Source organism: Mobula hypostoma, chromosome 21 (assembly GCF_963921235.1).
Source record: "Mobula hypostoma chromosome 21, sMobHyp1.1, whole genome shotgun sequence".
Lineage (NCBI taxonomy): Eukaryota > Metazoa > Chordata > Chondrichthyes > Myliobatiformes > Myliobatidae > Mobula > Mobula hypostoma.
Window position 1 is genome coordinate 25,579,899 of NC_086117.1, and position 13,993 is coordinate 25,593,891.

Below are 13,993 nucleotides of genomic sequence, written 5' to 3' on the forward strand. Positions count from 1 at the left end.
GATGCGTTTTGTTTCAAATGAAGGGTTGGGTAAAGGTCCCGTCGCGTTTTCGTGATTTTGCATCTGCACCCTGGCGTTTACGCAGTTTGCACTTCAGAGTGCCTCGGTGTTGATTTAGCACCGAGGAGCTCTGTGCGGTGAAGTTGACCAGTATATACACTTCTACCAACATCATTGCAAGCAGTGGGACTTTGTGAGCAAATTAAAAACGGATTCTCCCCTCTGCACTGCAATATTGACCACCCTTCCGAGTTCGTTTGCTGTTAAGTGCTTTTGAGCGTCCCGATGTCAGGGTGGGAGCTTTCAAACCCTGTTTTTTTTCTTTCGTTCTATAACTTAATCATGGTAGCCTAACCTTACAATTGTACAAAAGGACCCCTCATTTTATGATCTCAGTATAAAGGAGGAATGGACCGATTGATAGACGAACATTGACCCAGTCAGTGACTCCTGCTCTACCTTGGGTCCCTGCCCTATCACACGCACACTGGCCCAATTACGCATTACGTCAACATGTTGGGGCTTTTTAAAACGTAATTTCCATTCTAATAATCCTGACTCAGTTTCTTATAAGTTCCCTAAGTTGGAGAGTCATGAAGTTACTCTGTACTGAAAGAGACCTTTTGGCCCAGTGAGTCTATTCAGACCTTATATCACATTTTTCAATTATCCTATCTCATCTAATTTTACTCTGATGAAAGGTCTTAGCCAAAATGTGAACTGCTTATTCCTTTCCAGAGATGCTACCTGACCTGTTAATTCCTTTTGGATCTCCCCCTCCCCCTCCAACTTTCAAATCCCTTACTCACTCTTCCTTCAGTTAGTCCTGACGAAGGGTCTCGGCCTGAAACGTGGACTGCACCTCTTCCTACAGATGCTGCTTGGCCTGCTGCGTTCACCAGCAACTTTGATGTGTGTTGCTGTTAATTCCTCCAGTGTTTTGTGTGTGTTGCTCTGGATTTCCTGCATCTGCAGAATCACCATTTTACTCTCCCTGTGTTCCCATTAATTCCCCCCCCACCCCAAGATTTTAGCACTCACTTACAGATTAGGAGGGGCAATTCGCAACAGCCAATTAACCTACCAACCCACGTGTCTTTGAGATACGGGAACACGCAGAAAACACCTATGTGGTCACAAGGAGAACATGGAAACTCCACAAAGGCAGTCCCTGTGGCCTGTGGTCTCACATTCTCCCTGTGACCACATGGTTTTCCTCTGGTGCTCTGGTTTCCTCTTTTTCCTTTGGGAATATTCCATAGTGATTTTTTACATCAGGGACCATTGCTTATTTGGGAAACAGTTAAGGCTTTCTAATATAACAGAATTGTTCCCTACAAATTCCATTGTCTCTATGGTTTAGCTGGTTATTTCTGTTAATACGAACACCCCAACCTCAAACACACACCTGAGTCGAAAAACCACAGATATGCCTGAAATACATTGAAATGTAGGAAACTCACAGAAAAACCTCAGCCAATCTTCCAACCTTCCCATTCTGTCAATAGGCCTATGTCAGGTTTCGGGGAGGTGTGAGAAGAAGCGAAGAAATTAGAGGGAAAGGAAGCACAACAGTGAAATAACATCTAGGTATCATTTATTTTTGCCAACATTTTCCATTACGTCCACTCCCCCACCCCGTTCACTCTTCCTGATGCTTTGAGTCTGGCGGGGGTGGAATATACAGGTGACTCACAGAATGATATAACACAGGGTAAGGCCATTTGTTTCCTTTTCATTATCTGCTGCCTCCTTGAAAGAGCTTTTCATTCTGTATGTTAAAAAATTAAGTAACCAAAGCAGGGATAGACTATTCCCTTCCGCTTCACACTGCTTTTCCATAAAAACATGCCTGAACTTTTACCTCAGTAACATTTTCCTCTGTTAACATGATATCCCCTGATATCCTAAGATCAATCAGTCTGTCTTGAATATCTTCAGTGACTAAGTCTCCACAAATCTATTTGATAGAGGATTTTGAGGGACCATTACCCGCTGGGTGAAGATGATCCACCCCATCTCTTTCCTGAACAGCAGGTTCCTGGTTCCAGACACATCTATCCTGTCGGTCCTGTAAGAATTTTGTATGTTCCTATGTATTTACCTCATTTATTCAAGGTCCACGTAAATTCTCTTTGCTTAATTTCTTCTCCTATGACTTTCAGGTAAATGAGACTATGTTGAACTTGTTCTCTTACAAGTATACCCCCATTCTCTGGTAGGGAGATCAGCCATGTGCATACTATGACCTCACTAGCACCCTATATAATTGCAGTAAGATATTTTTGCAACTATATTCAAATTCTTTTGCCATAAAATCCAAATTACTGTTTGCCTTTCACAATGGCTTTTTGTAGATATATATTAACTTAAATCCATCCATGTCCCTCTGAATGTCAGCAGCTTTTTATCTCTCACAATTTAATAAAAAGATCTGTTTTTTCTCTACCAATTTCACATTTTCCACTTTATGTTATATATTTCATGTCCTTAGTTATTTACTTAGCCTGTCTATATTTCCTTGAAATGTCTCTGCACCCTCTTTAGTACTCACACTGTCACACATATGTACGTATACTATCAGAAAACACAGATAATATTATGCTTATCCTCTCAGCCAAAAGATTTTGAAAGATGAGATCCCCACACTGTAGCACCTGGCCATACACAATCTGATTTGAAAATGACCTGTTTATTCCTACTCTTGGTTTTCAGTCTGTTAATCTCTCCTTAAACCGTACCATTGCTTTAGCCCCAATCCTACATGTTCTAATTTTGTCTGATAACTTTTTGTGTTGCACCTTATCAAGGTCTTTCATCATTATGCATCCTTTGGCTATAAGCTCAAAAATTTCCAAAAGATTTGTCAAATATAATTTCCTTTCCTTTGATTCTACCCAGTTCTATTATTACTAGATATCATTTCACTAATTCTTTAATATCAATTACTAATGTTTTCCTACTAATGGAGGTCCATCTAACTATGTATTTCTCACCCCCCCCCATTACTTAAATGGTGAGATTTCATTAGCTACCTTCCAAATTATGGAAACTATTCTAAATCTAAAGGAATTGTAGAGAGTGACAATCATCATCTTTTTTGGCAGACCCTTAGAATCAAAGATGCCCTGCTTCTAGTACAGGTCTGTGTGGTCTAGGGTGACTGATGAGGTCGCTGTGGGAAACACAGTCTCCTAGATTGATGGGATAGGAGGTTTCAGACATGATGGGTGATTTGCTTCTTTCCTGACACATGGACTTCAGTCCTTCCCAAATGCTCTTAATGTCCAGGAATTCACAGAACTCAGTAGGAATCATGCATTTTATTTCAAGAATGCTGTGAGGACATCTTTGACTCTTTTTCTCTGTCTAGCTAGTTATCTCTCCTTGTGAGAGAACTCGGAATCAGATGTTTATTTCAGGAATCCGATGTCAACTTGTAAGTGGCATAACCTTTCCAATGGAGCAAAATCAAAGCCACTTGAGCTTCGGTGTTGGAGTTGAGACCTGTTAGAGGACACACTGAAATTAAGCCCTTTATCCTTCCAGTCCTCTGAGGGTCCCTGCTGTAGATGATGCAGCTACAGAAGCAAAGAGGAGGACAGGTATCACAGCTGCTCAACAGACCATGGATTTGAGGTCTTGGTCTTCAAATGACCAAAGCAGTGTTAGGCAGGTGCTGAGGGCAAAGACCAGTGAACCTTATGGTTAAGGACCAAAATTGGTGGATGCTGAGGATGGTGGTTGGTGACCCCTAAGGTCGGTGAATCCTGGGGTCAGAGGTCAGTGAGGGGCAAGTCCAGAGGTCCAACATCAGTTGGCAGGTCCAGAGGCATGAGGTTAGTCAGTAGATCTGGAGGCCAAAGGTTGGTCCAAAGCTCTGTGGTCAATTGGCAAGTCTAGATATCAGACTCTGGTGATCAGAAGTCAGGTTAGCAGGTGCTGAGGATGAAGACCTGTGATGCCCAAGGACTAGTACTGTGGTCAGCAGACACCAAGGGTGAGGGCCAGTGATTCTTGATAGGGGGGATTTGTTTTGCTGAGGAAGAGTGACCTTAGTTCTGAAGTTTAGCTGTTATTTTGTCCGTATTGTTGTATATTGACATCGTGGGCATGCTGTGTTGGTGCTGGAAGCATGGTAATGCTTGTGGGCTGCCCTCAGACCTCTGTTAATGCAAACAACATACAGCATTTCACTTTATGTTTCAATGTACATGTGGCTGATAAATCTAATCCAATCTAGTGCACTCATCAGTTTCAGCCCTCACAGAGAGGTGGGACCTGAGTCATGGGAAATGCTCCATGTTTTCCAGACCTCACCATGAATCATTATTGTTGGAAGTTGGACCTGTACAGTGCTGGTAGGTTGGTAGAGGATTTTCACCTTGAGAATATAAAGCCCATCCTCTGGTATGCTTCAGCAAATAAGTCAACAATGTCTCGGATGTGGGCATGGGCAATAATCAACTGTGTCCTACAGTTAGAAGACTGAGGAAGTGGTGACCTTAGTTCTGGAGTTTAGATGCATAGGTTGAAGAGCTTCCCATAAATGCTGAAGCTTTGCTCTGCACCAGCAGAAAGCTTACTAGAGATGAGATGCAGCATTGCAGTGAAAAACATTGGAAGAAATGTTTGGCTTTGACACAGCCTTTGTAGACTTTGGTTTTCAATGAGATTACCTACATTTTAGACTGTTTAATTAGGAGTATAACCTTCATTCCATCATGAAGCAAGTATAAAACGGAAATAAATTTCTACAGACAGCTGCATTTTGAAGAAGGTAATCATAGTTTCTCCCATTTTTCAGAATCTCAAGTTTTAGTGAGGGCATAAAAACATATTATGTATTTTGTGTTATCACAAACAAGAGAAAATCTGCAGATGCTGGAAATCCAAGCAGCACACACAAAGTACTGGAAGAACTCAGCAGGCCAGGCAGCATCTATGGAAAAGAGTAATCGTTGACATTTCAAGCTGAGACGAAGGAGCACCAGGCCATTGTCTCTCATAGCATCACTGACTATATTAACTCTGGGGATCTCCTGTCCACTGCCACTAACCTCATAGTTCCTTCTCCCTACACCTCCCGTTTCTACCTCCTACCCAAGACCCCCAAACCTGCCCAAAGTCCTGCTGAAGAGTCTTGGCCCGAAATGTTGACTGTACTCTTTGCCATAGATGCTGCCTGGCCTGCTGAGTTCCTGCAACATTTTGTGTGTGTGTTGCTTTCAATGTATTTCGTGTTATCACAAACAAGAGAAAATCTGCAGGTGCTGGAAATCCAAGCAACGCACACAAAATACTGGAGGAACTCAGCAGGCCAGGCAGCATCAATGACAAACAGTAAGCAGTCAACGTTTTGGGCAGAGACCCTTCTTCAGGACTCTTGGCAGGTTTGTGGATGTTGGGTAGCAGGTTTGATGGTGAGGTTAGGATTAGTGCCCGAGTCCTGATGAAGGGCCTCGGCCCAAAACGTTGACAATACTCTTTGCCATAGATGCTGCCTGGCCTACTGAGTTCCCCAGCATTTTGTGTGTGTGTGTGTGTGCTGCTTGTATTTAACGCTGCTATCTTCATTTCTGTTGGGGTTGTCACCTGGTGAAGAACAAATCTGCTATGCATGCAGATGGATGGAAGCTAGACAATGATTTGCAATGCAGCTCTTCAGTCACTGGGAGGAGTGGTTGAGATGGGCCTTGCCAATGACTCACTCTATGGCAGTTGGAAGGGAGACGTCAATGATTAACATTGTCAGATTCATTGTTTTTCTTGGAAGTAAGTAGGATTACAGCATCTCTGAAGTCCACTGTCATATCTCCCTCTCCCCAGATGTGGATTCATGACTGAATCTCTTCAAAAAACATTTTAGACGTTTCATAAAGGAAACCATACCCACCCCTCCCCCCACCCCTCCCCCCACCCCCCAGTCTGTGTTGTCCTTAGTTGGCATACAACCTTTTTGGCTTGTCAGTCATGACTGGTCACAGGGCTGGACTGTGCAGACTGCAATGGGTTGGGAAAAGTCCTGGTTGAGGTGGTATTCCAACTGTTCCTTCCTGCATGTGTTCACTGCCTCTCTATCCTTGATAAATTCACCTCTGTTCCTGGCTTTCGATGGGATAGGACTTCAGATGCTTGGGCAATAGCAGATACTTGCCGCGATGAAGTCTGCACCGGCATGTCTATTGCCAGCAAATTGATGGATCTCCTGTATGCTTTCCATCCACCATCTGTTCTTTAGGTCATGGATGTGGGTTGGACCTCTGCCTTCAAGGGCCTGTGGAGCTGTTTTGTCTTCTCTTGAAATATGAAGGAGTTTCCAATCTAGAAATGCCTTGTATTTGCACTTAATTAGTCTATGGATCCCATCAATCAATCCTTGTTCTCCTTGGAAGAGTCACCAAGAGACTCTTCACAGGTACTGATTCCACCGGACTTCAGGGCAGTCCATACAGAGTGCACAATAATGCAGCTCCTATAGGCAGGGGTCGACAAGTTGTCTGAGGTGCTGTGTAAGAGGGAATATCTGTGTGGGGTCCTTGAGAGATCCAACATTTATTTTCTTCTAATCACATTTCTATTGACGTTAGTGTTTTGAGAACAGGTTGATGGAGATAATGGAGTGGTTTAAGGGATGATTATCCAGTCATCAGTACCTGTCACAGTAGGGGTGATGCAAACATACTTGCGGTCTCTAACCTGGACAATGAGGTAATCAAAGAAGTTCCAGCACTTGGACCAAGAGTGTTGTCATCTTTCTGCTTGACAAGATCATTTCCTAAGCATTTTGTCAGAAGAACCCTGTTGAAGTTAGCTTTCCCTCTTGTTTCTTGCCAATTTCCCAGGAAGATCGGTTTATCTCCCTCTTGGATGCTGATAAGGTCAAGATCAGAGTAGAAGTTTCACTAAGCCTCATCTACTGTATAGGTTTGTATGTCAATGACCCAAGTGAACTGAAGAATGGCAATGTCATTGTGAAAGTATCTGAGTTCCTAAATGCCGACAGCAGAGCGATGCTCAGTATTATCCAGGAGGGTCCTGGAGTTCCAGGACTTGAACTTCACATTGTGGAGTGGCACTTGTAAGCATATAATTATTCTTTACGTAGGACAGCCAGTTCACACCAGCTCCCATGCTGGCTTAACAGAATGAGGCCTTGACCCAGAGATGAAGGGACCACAATGCCTTGTAATTTTACTCTATGGATTCTGCTTGCTTCATAGTCAATTCTTTCAAATCCTAGAATGACTGGGACTAGATCTTGAGCCTTGCCTCTTTTTCCCTTTTTCGTATGGCTGTATAATTTCTTTGAAAGTTATGATTAAATCTATGGATTCACAACTCTTCAATGTTGTGAATTTTGAATCATGACACTTGCTGCTCAAAAATAACCTCATTTTACTTTCAGGTTACTTTGCTAATTACATTAAATCATATCCTCCATTATGTTTCTGATATTAGTAAAGAAGTTATTTACTTTCTGTCAAAATTGTAATTTAGTCTGGCCTTAACCAGTTCTGCTCTAAGGAAATCAGCCCAAGCTTCTCTGTTCCTGCTCCGCAACTGAAGACCCACATACTCGGAACCGTTCATGTTAATGTCATTGCATTTATCTCTAAGTGTGATCAAATGACTTCATTGGATTATGACTGGGGAGAGGTAGGGGGGAACCAAAATTATTTTAGCAGTTACTACATTCTGTGGTGTACGGGCACTTGGGATAGATGAATTTGGAGGCCCTTCCTCCTTTCTGGCAACTTCAACATGATTTTTAAAATTTCTTCCATCGTTTTTTCTCCAGGGTTCACAATGCCAAAATCATTCCTGGTGAAAATCAGAAAGGCAAACTCATGTAACCAGACCCGATACACCGATGATAAAGAGTCTAGCAAACTGGAACCAGAATTGGCACCTCCTATTGGTAAGTTTCCTGTAGGACAGGGAAATGTGAGATATGTTAATCCACGTTTAATGTTAGAATGATACAGGGAAAGAGGGAGGTGGATTTTATGAACTGATTGTATCATGAATACTGTTTCTAACCTTGAATTCTTAATCCTTCCTTTGAGGGATTTATCATATTACAAGGAAAACATGTGAAGTTCTTCAGATATTTACCATGGTTAAATTATGAGCACCAGATAAACAAGATTTGTATTTTTGGGAACACACAGGAATAGATTGAGAGTAACTTGGAAAATGTGTAGCTCAGATGGTTGGTGGTTGGGTTGAGTTGTTCTGCAATCTTGGTAATCCATTTGCAAACATTTCGTCACCGTACTGATCAAGTCTCGGTATGGATTGATAAGACTGAAGAACAATTCGATTCAACCATAGACTAAAAAGTTCAGGATTTTAAATGGAATTAAGAGTAAACCTCTGCTTGTGGGAAATTAAATTAAGGAGCAGTATCTTAAAATCTGAACCACGATCTTGAGTTCAGGATCTTGGGAATATTCAAAGGATGACAGGAATGTGAAATACTCTTCCTGAAAACTAATTAATGACTTTAAATCTGAGATGTCGAAAAGGGAAGCTAAAGAGCTGGTACAGATGAACAAGTGATATAAGCAAGTCCAAGACCTACTTTTGAACACAAGTTCTTAAATTCTATCTCTCCTTTCTCTCTATTTTGTCCATTTCTTCTTTCTTGTAGTAATAAAGGCCCCATCATTCATAGTTACACAGGTCTTAAATTCATTAATTTATTAAACAGTGACCTGGACCATGATTTTTATCTCTTGACGAGAAGCATTTAGAGCTGAGCCAAGTGACCTTTACTCAGGAAGCTCCTGAAGATCTGATTTAAGGTTATGTCCCATTTATTCTGGTACCGTTACCTGTAGAAATAAGAAATCAGAGAAATCTGGCCAGTTCTAAATGGGTGCTGGGAAGAAATAACTTGTTAATACAGAAGTGTGTGGTTTTCATTTTATTGGGACACTTCTGTCTACTGGTCTGTAAAAAAGGGAAATGTAAGAAGGCTGGCAGTCCAAAAATAATGTTTTGATTATATTAGATTAGATTATGAGGACACGCAGTCCTCGTTTGTTGTAATTTAGAAATGCATACATTAAAAAATGATACAACGTTCCTCCAGAATGATATCACAAGAAAAACATAGGACAAACCAAAACTAAAACTTACAAAACCACATAATTATAACATATAGTTACAACAGTGCAAAGCAATACCATCATTTGATAAAGAACAGACCTTGGGCATGGTAAAAAAACGTCTCAAAGTCTCAAATGTAATTGGGCAATGAAGAGTTGGCTAACCTTTTCAATTCCAAAGCAGGAGAATTGCAGGAATTGACACCTCAGGTGGCCTACTGTATAACAGGCGAGTGTGGGAGGGGAGGTTAAGGGAGATCCTATAGCAAAATTGCCGGAACAGTAGGAGCTCCTGTTAGCAGTTCTGTCTGGGGAGTGTACTGAAGGGAGATTTAGAAGTCAAGAGATTTGGAACTGGTTCTAACTAAACATTATTGCAGATATAGGTGAAAGGGAAGAATAAACTGCCAAAAAAAATCTCAACCAGCCAAGAATCAAGTGTTTACATGTAAACGCCGTCCTGATTATTACTAATCTCTTCGATAGGAGAGGATTTAGGTAGACAGTTGCACTTGTGCTGCAAATAGTAAACACAGATCATTATCTCTTCATGACCAGTATCTCTGGCAAAGCTTTCATGAGGGAAGAGATTGCAAACTGTAATCCCAACTGCAACGGGTGGTAATGAGTTGGAAAAGAGATTTGCATAATTTTGCTGGTGAAGGAGGTTCCGTTCTGTTATATAAACAAGCCAAGAGAACAGTCGCAAAGGCAAGTGATCGCTGGCTCACCTGGGAATGAGATAAAACAGAGAAAAGTGTATTGAAGGTTTTCCTGCCCTCCCAGATGGCTCTGAAGTCTCCAGGAATTTTAAATACTGTACTAATATGCAATATATAAGACAGAACTCTGTTTATGACTGCACGTAACTGTAGAAAGATGTAGACACATATTAGCACATCACAGAAACCAGCCTCCCCTCCAAGGAATTGGTTTACACTTCTTACTGCCTCAGTAAAGCACCTAACGTAATCAAAGACCCCACCCATCTTGGACAATCTCTCTTCTCCCCTTTCCCATCAGACAGAAGGCGCAGAAGCTAAAATCATGTATCTCTAGGCTCAAGGACAGCTTCTACCCTATCGTTTTAAGACTACTTGAATGGTTCCCTAGTATGATAAGATAGACCAGGGGTCCCCAACCTTTTTTTGCACCACGGACCGGTTTAATATTGACAATATTCTTGCGGACTGGCTGACGGGGGGAGAGGGGGGTTGTTCAAGTAGGGTTGCCACCTTTCTCACTCCCAAATAAGGGACAAAAGTAGCAGTCAAATACGGGACACTTGTGTTTACCCCGAGAAAGACTACCATGACCATAAAGCCTTGCGCGGGCACCTCTGTGAACATGCGTGACGTGCACATGCGTGGATGTGTTGATTTTTTTTCTACAAATCGGTTTTGGCTTAATCTCCCCGATTCTGTTAAGTGAAACTACACTGTACATACATTATTTCTACTTTATATAGGCTGTGTATTTATCATATCATTCCTGCTTTTACTATATGTTAGTGTTATTTTAGGTTTTATGTGTTATTTGGTATGGCTTGGTAGGTTATTTCAAGTTCAACAGTGCGTGACAGGGAATGAGGAAAGGTGCAGCTGACTCATATCGTTTCATATCGTTTCCTTGCGGCCTGGTAGCACATGCTTTGCGGCCCGGTGGTTGGGGACCGCTGAGATGGACTCTTGATCTCACAATCTACCTTGTTATAATTCTGTACCTTATTGTCTACCTTCAATGCACTTTCTCTGTAGCTGTTACACTTCATTTTGCATTCTGTTATTGTTTTACCTTGCACTCCCTCAATGTATTGTGTAACAGATTGATCTGTATGGACAGACAAGCTTTGCGCTGAATATACTGTAATAATAAGCCAGTTTAGAGTCATGCGGCATGGAAATCCGTTCTTCAGCCCAGCTTGTCTGTGCTGGCCACCAAGTACCTGTCAATTGCACTTGGCCCATATTGTTCTTTGCTATGGGGCTTCTTTAAATACTTGTAAATGCTCCAAGATAATACGTTATCTGTTTCCAGTATGTTCCAGATTTTAACCACGCTTTGGGTGAAAATATTCTTTCTGAAATCTACTCTAAATCTCCCAAGTCTTAGCTTAAAACAATAGCCTCACAGAAACCTCTGGTAAGGGGGAAGAGTTTTTCACTCTCTACCCTATATAAGTATGGGGTGTCAGGGAGGGGTAGCACCTCTGGTGGGGGAACATGTCGCGTCCTTTGTCCACCTTTGGTCCCCACCTGGCACTCAGCTCTCACCTGTGGCTCCCCGTAGCTATTTGCATACGACAGCAGCCACACCCCGGGCAACTGCTTCGACAAGCCGGCTAAACCAGGTGAGGGTAGCCGACGGGTCTCAAACCCTCGGTGAGATAGGGAGTTGTCTATCCCAGAATGTGAAGATAGACTCCGGCGGATTGAGCGGACGAGACCAATGGAAGGTCCAACGGTCAGGAAGGCGGTCTCTGTAAGCGTCGTGGAACGTGTAGAGCACGACAAGACACAGAAGACGTCCTGGTCATCCACTGTGCCTAGTCCCATCTCCAGCCGTCTCGACTCTGTCTTGCCACTGGATCCAGATGGGATTTGGGAAGAGAGAGTGAGGCTGACACTGCACAACTCTCCTTCACTTAAATCCAAATCACGCGCTAGTCTCGACACCATCATAATGGTGTCGAGGCCCTCATTGACGTCGACAATGGACGAACACATAAGCACCTTATAATTTGATCTATCTCAATCATGTCTGCTATGGAGAGATAAACCCAGCTTCTCTAGTCTCTCCTAGCTGAAGCACATCTCAGGCAATATCCTCTACATGCTCTTCAGAACAATCATGTCCTTCCTATAACGTGGCAATCAGAAGTGCATTCAATACTACAGCTGTGGCCGTATCAATAGTTTATTTTAGTGGATTGCAAAAGATGTTTTCAAAACAAATGTTCATGAAACAATATAGAATTATTGGCAAGAAACCTATTGGACATTGGCATAAAGGCTGCCTGACATTCCCTGCCAAGGAGTGAAGAAAGTTGTTCAGTTTCTGATTGGCCTTGGATAAGCCAGCAATGGTGGGTTTGTGGAAGGGGTGGGATGGTAGGAGTCAGAGATCATAAGATTCAGTCTAGTTTATGTTACTGAACTGTGCTCATGCCCATGCTGTTCCCGCAGTAGCACTTCCTTTCTGTGAGCATGAACTCACGATGTTGAGATACATCCTGGGATACGCTGGGACACATCATCAGTGATGTAACCTCGGGTCTTCGGGTGTTTCGGGGCTTTCAACATCAGACACTCTTGACAAGGCAACCCAGCCAGGGATGATCAGGCCCTGACTTGTATCCCAGCAGCATTGGTCCACGGGTCACACCTCTTGATCTGTGGCCACCTGGCGGCTTGCTCAACGAACTCTGTGACGGTCCTGATGGCTCTTTTCAGTCCCCGTAAGGCCAAAGAGGGAGTTGCTTCTGCACAGTGAACAGCCAGCAAAACGGCTACACCCCGCCTCTTTAGGTTCGCATTATGCCCTCCACCCCTGTCTCTGGTACTACTCTACCAGCTCCTGGTGCTTGGCTTTATTATGTTCAAACACCTCCTCAATCTGGCCTTCCCCAGGAACTGTCAGTTCTACCAGGGCCACCTGCTTCAAGGTTTCTGATGGAATGAGCACACCAGGCCTCAGGGACGATGATGCAATGAGTTACTTATTTCACCTCTGGTTTGCGGATTCAAGTTAATTACAGAGATTTCGCAGTGCCGTGCTTTGAGAAGGTTGCGCCAACTCTGACCCTAACCCCAATGAAGCCCGTGTGTTTCATCTGAAGAATCCCAAGACACTATTCAAGACAGACAGGAGATAGTTCTCCTGTGTCGTCATCAACTTTATCTCTTACACAACATCAACATTATTATATTACTGATTCCATTGGGGAGAAGCTACAAGAGCCTGAAGATCCATACAGAATGATTTAGGAAAGGTTTCTTCCCCTCCATCATTAGATTCCTGAACAGTCTACGAACCCATGACAACATGCACAAAATGCTGGCGGAACTCAGCAGGTCAGGCAGCATCCGTGGAAATGAACGAACAGTCGGCGTTTCAGGCCGTGACCCTTCCTCAGGGCAGAAACGTAATCCCAACTTGGCCCGAAACGTCAACTGTTTGTTCACTCCCACAGGTGCTGCCTGACCTGCTGAGTTCCTCCAGCATTTTGTGTGTGTCTTGCTTTGGATTTCCAGCATCTGCAGAATTCCTTGTGCCTATGAACCCATGAACACTACTCAGTCCTGTTACTTTTTGCAATATTTATTTATTTTGTAATTTATAGTAGTTTTTACATCTTTGTGTTGTACTGATGCTGCAAAGCAACAAATTTCACATCCAAAAGTCAGTGAAAATAAACCTGATTTAGGATCACCAGAATTCTGATTATAGTCTATTTTGTGACATTTTGAGATCAAAAGAAATGTCATACAACTTTACTATTTTTTTCAGCTTTATTATTAAATCCTCTTGTCTTTAGCATCAATCTGTGCAAATCTATTCACAGTCTTTTCCAGAGAGAATCATGAATACAATGGTGAGGAAGTTGATCAGAATCCAACTGGATTCAATTTCGGGTGCCACACCTCAGCATGGATATATTTCTTTTGGAGAGGAGGTGACACACATTTAAATGGGATTAAGGGGTTAAATGGTGAGGACAGGCTTTGTCCCCTGTTACCTTGTTTTTGGAAAGTAGGGTTGATTCGATTAGGATGTTTGCTATGATATAGATTGTTTTCTGTAGTATGGAATCACGTCTTGCCAGGGCTAATGTAATGAGAGGAAAAAATGACTATGATTGTTGTGCAGCATTTCTC

The 13,993-nt window shown here is 42.6% G+C and overlaps 1 protein-coding gene across 1 annotated transcript in view; it reads left to right on the forward strand.

Moving 5' to 3' along the window:
* gfi1b (growth factor independent 1B transcription repressor) overlaps positions 1-13,993 on the forward strand; it is a 34,177-nt gene that overhangs the window by 7,835 nt on the left and 12,349 nt on the right. Inside the window, exon 3 of the mRNA XM_063074168.1 lies at positions 7,802-7,921. Within this exon, the coding sequence (XP_062930238.1) occupies positions 7,802-7,921 (120 nt within the window). The remainder of the gene's footprint in view (positions 1-7,801; positions 7,922-13,993) is intronic.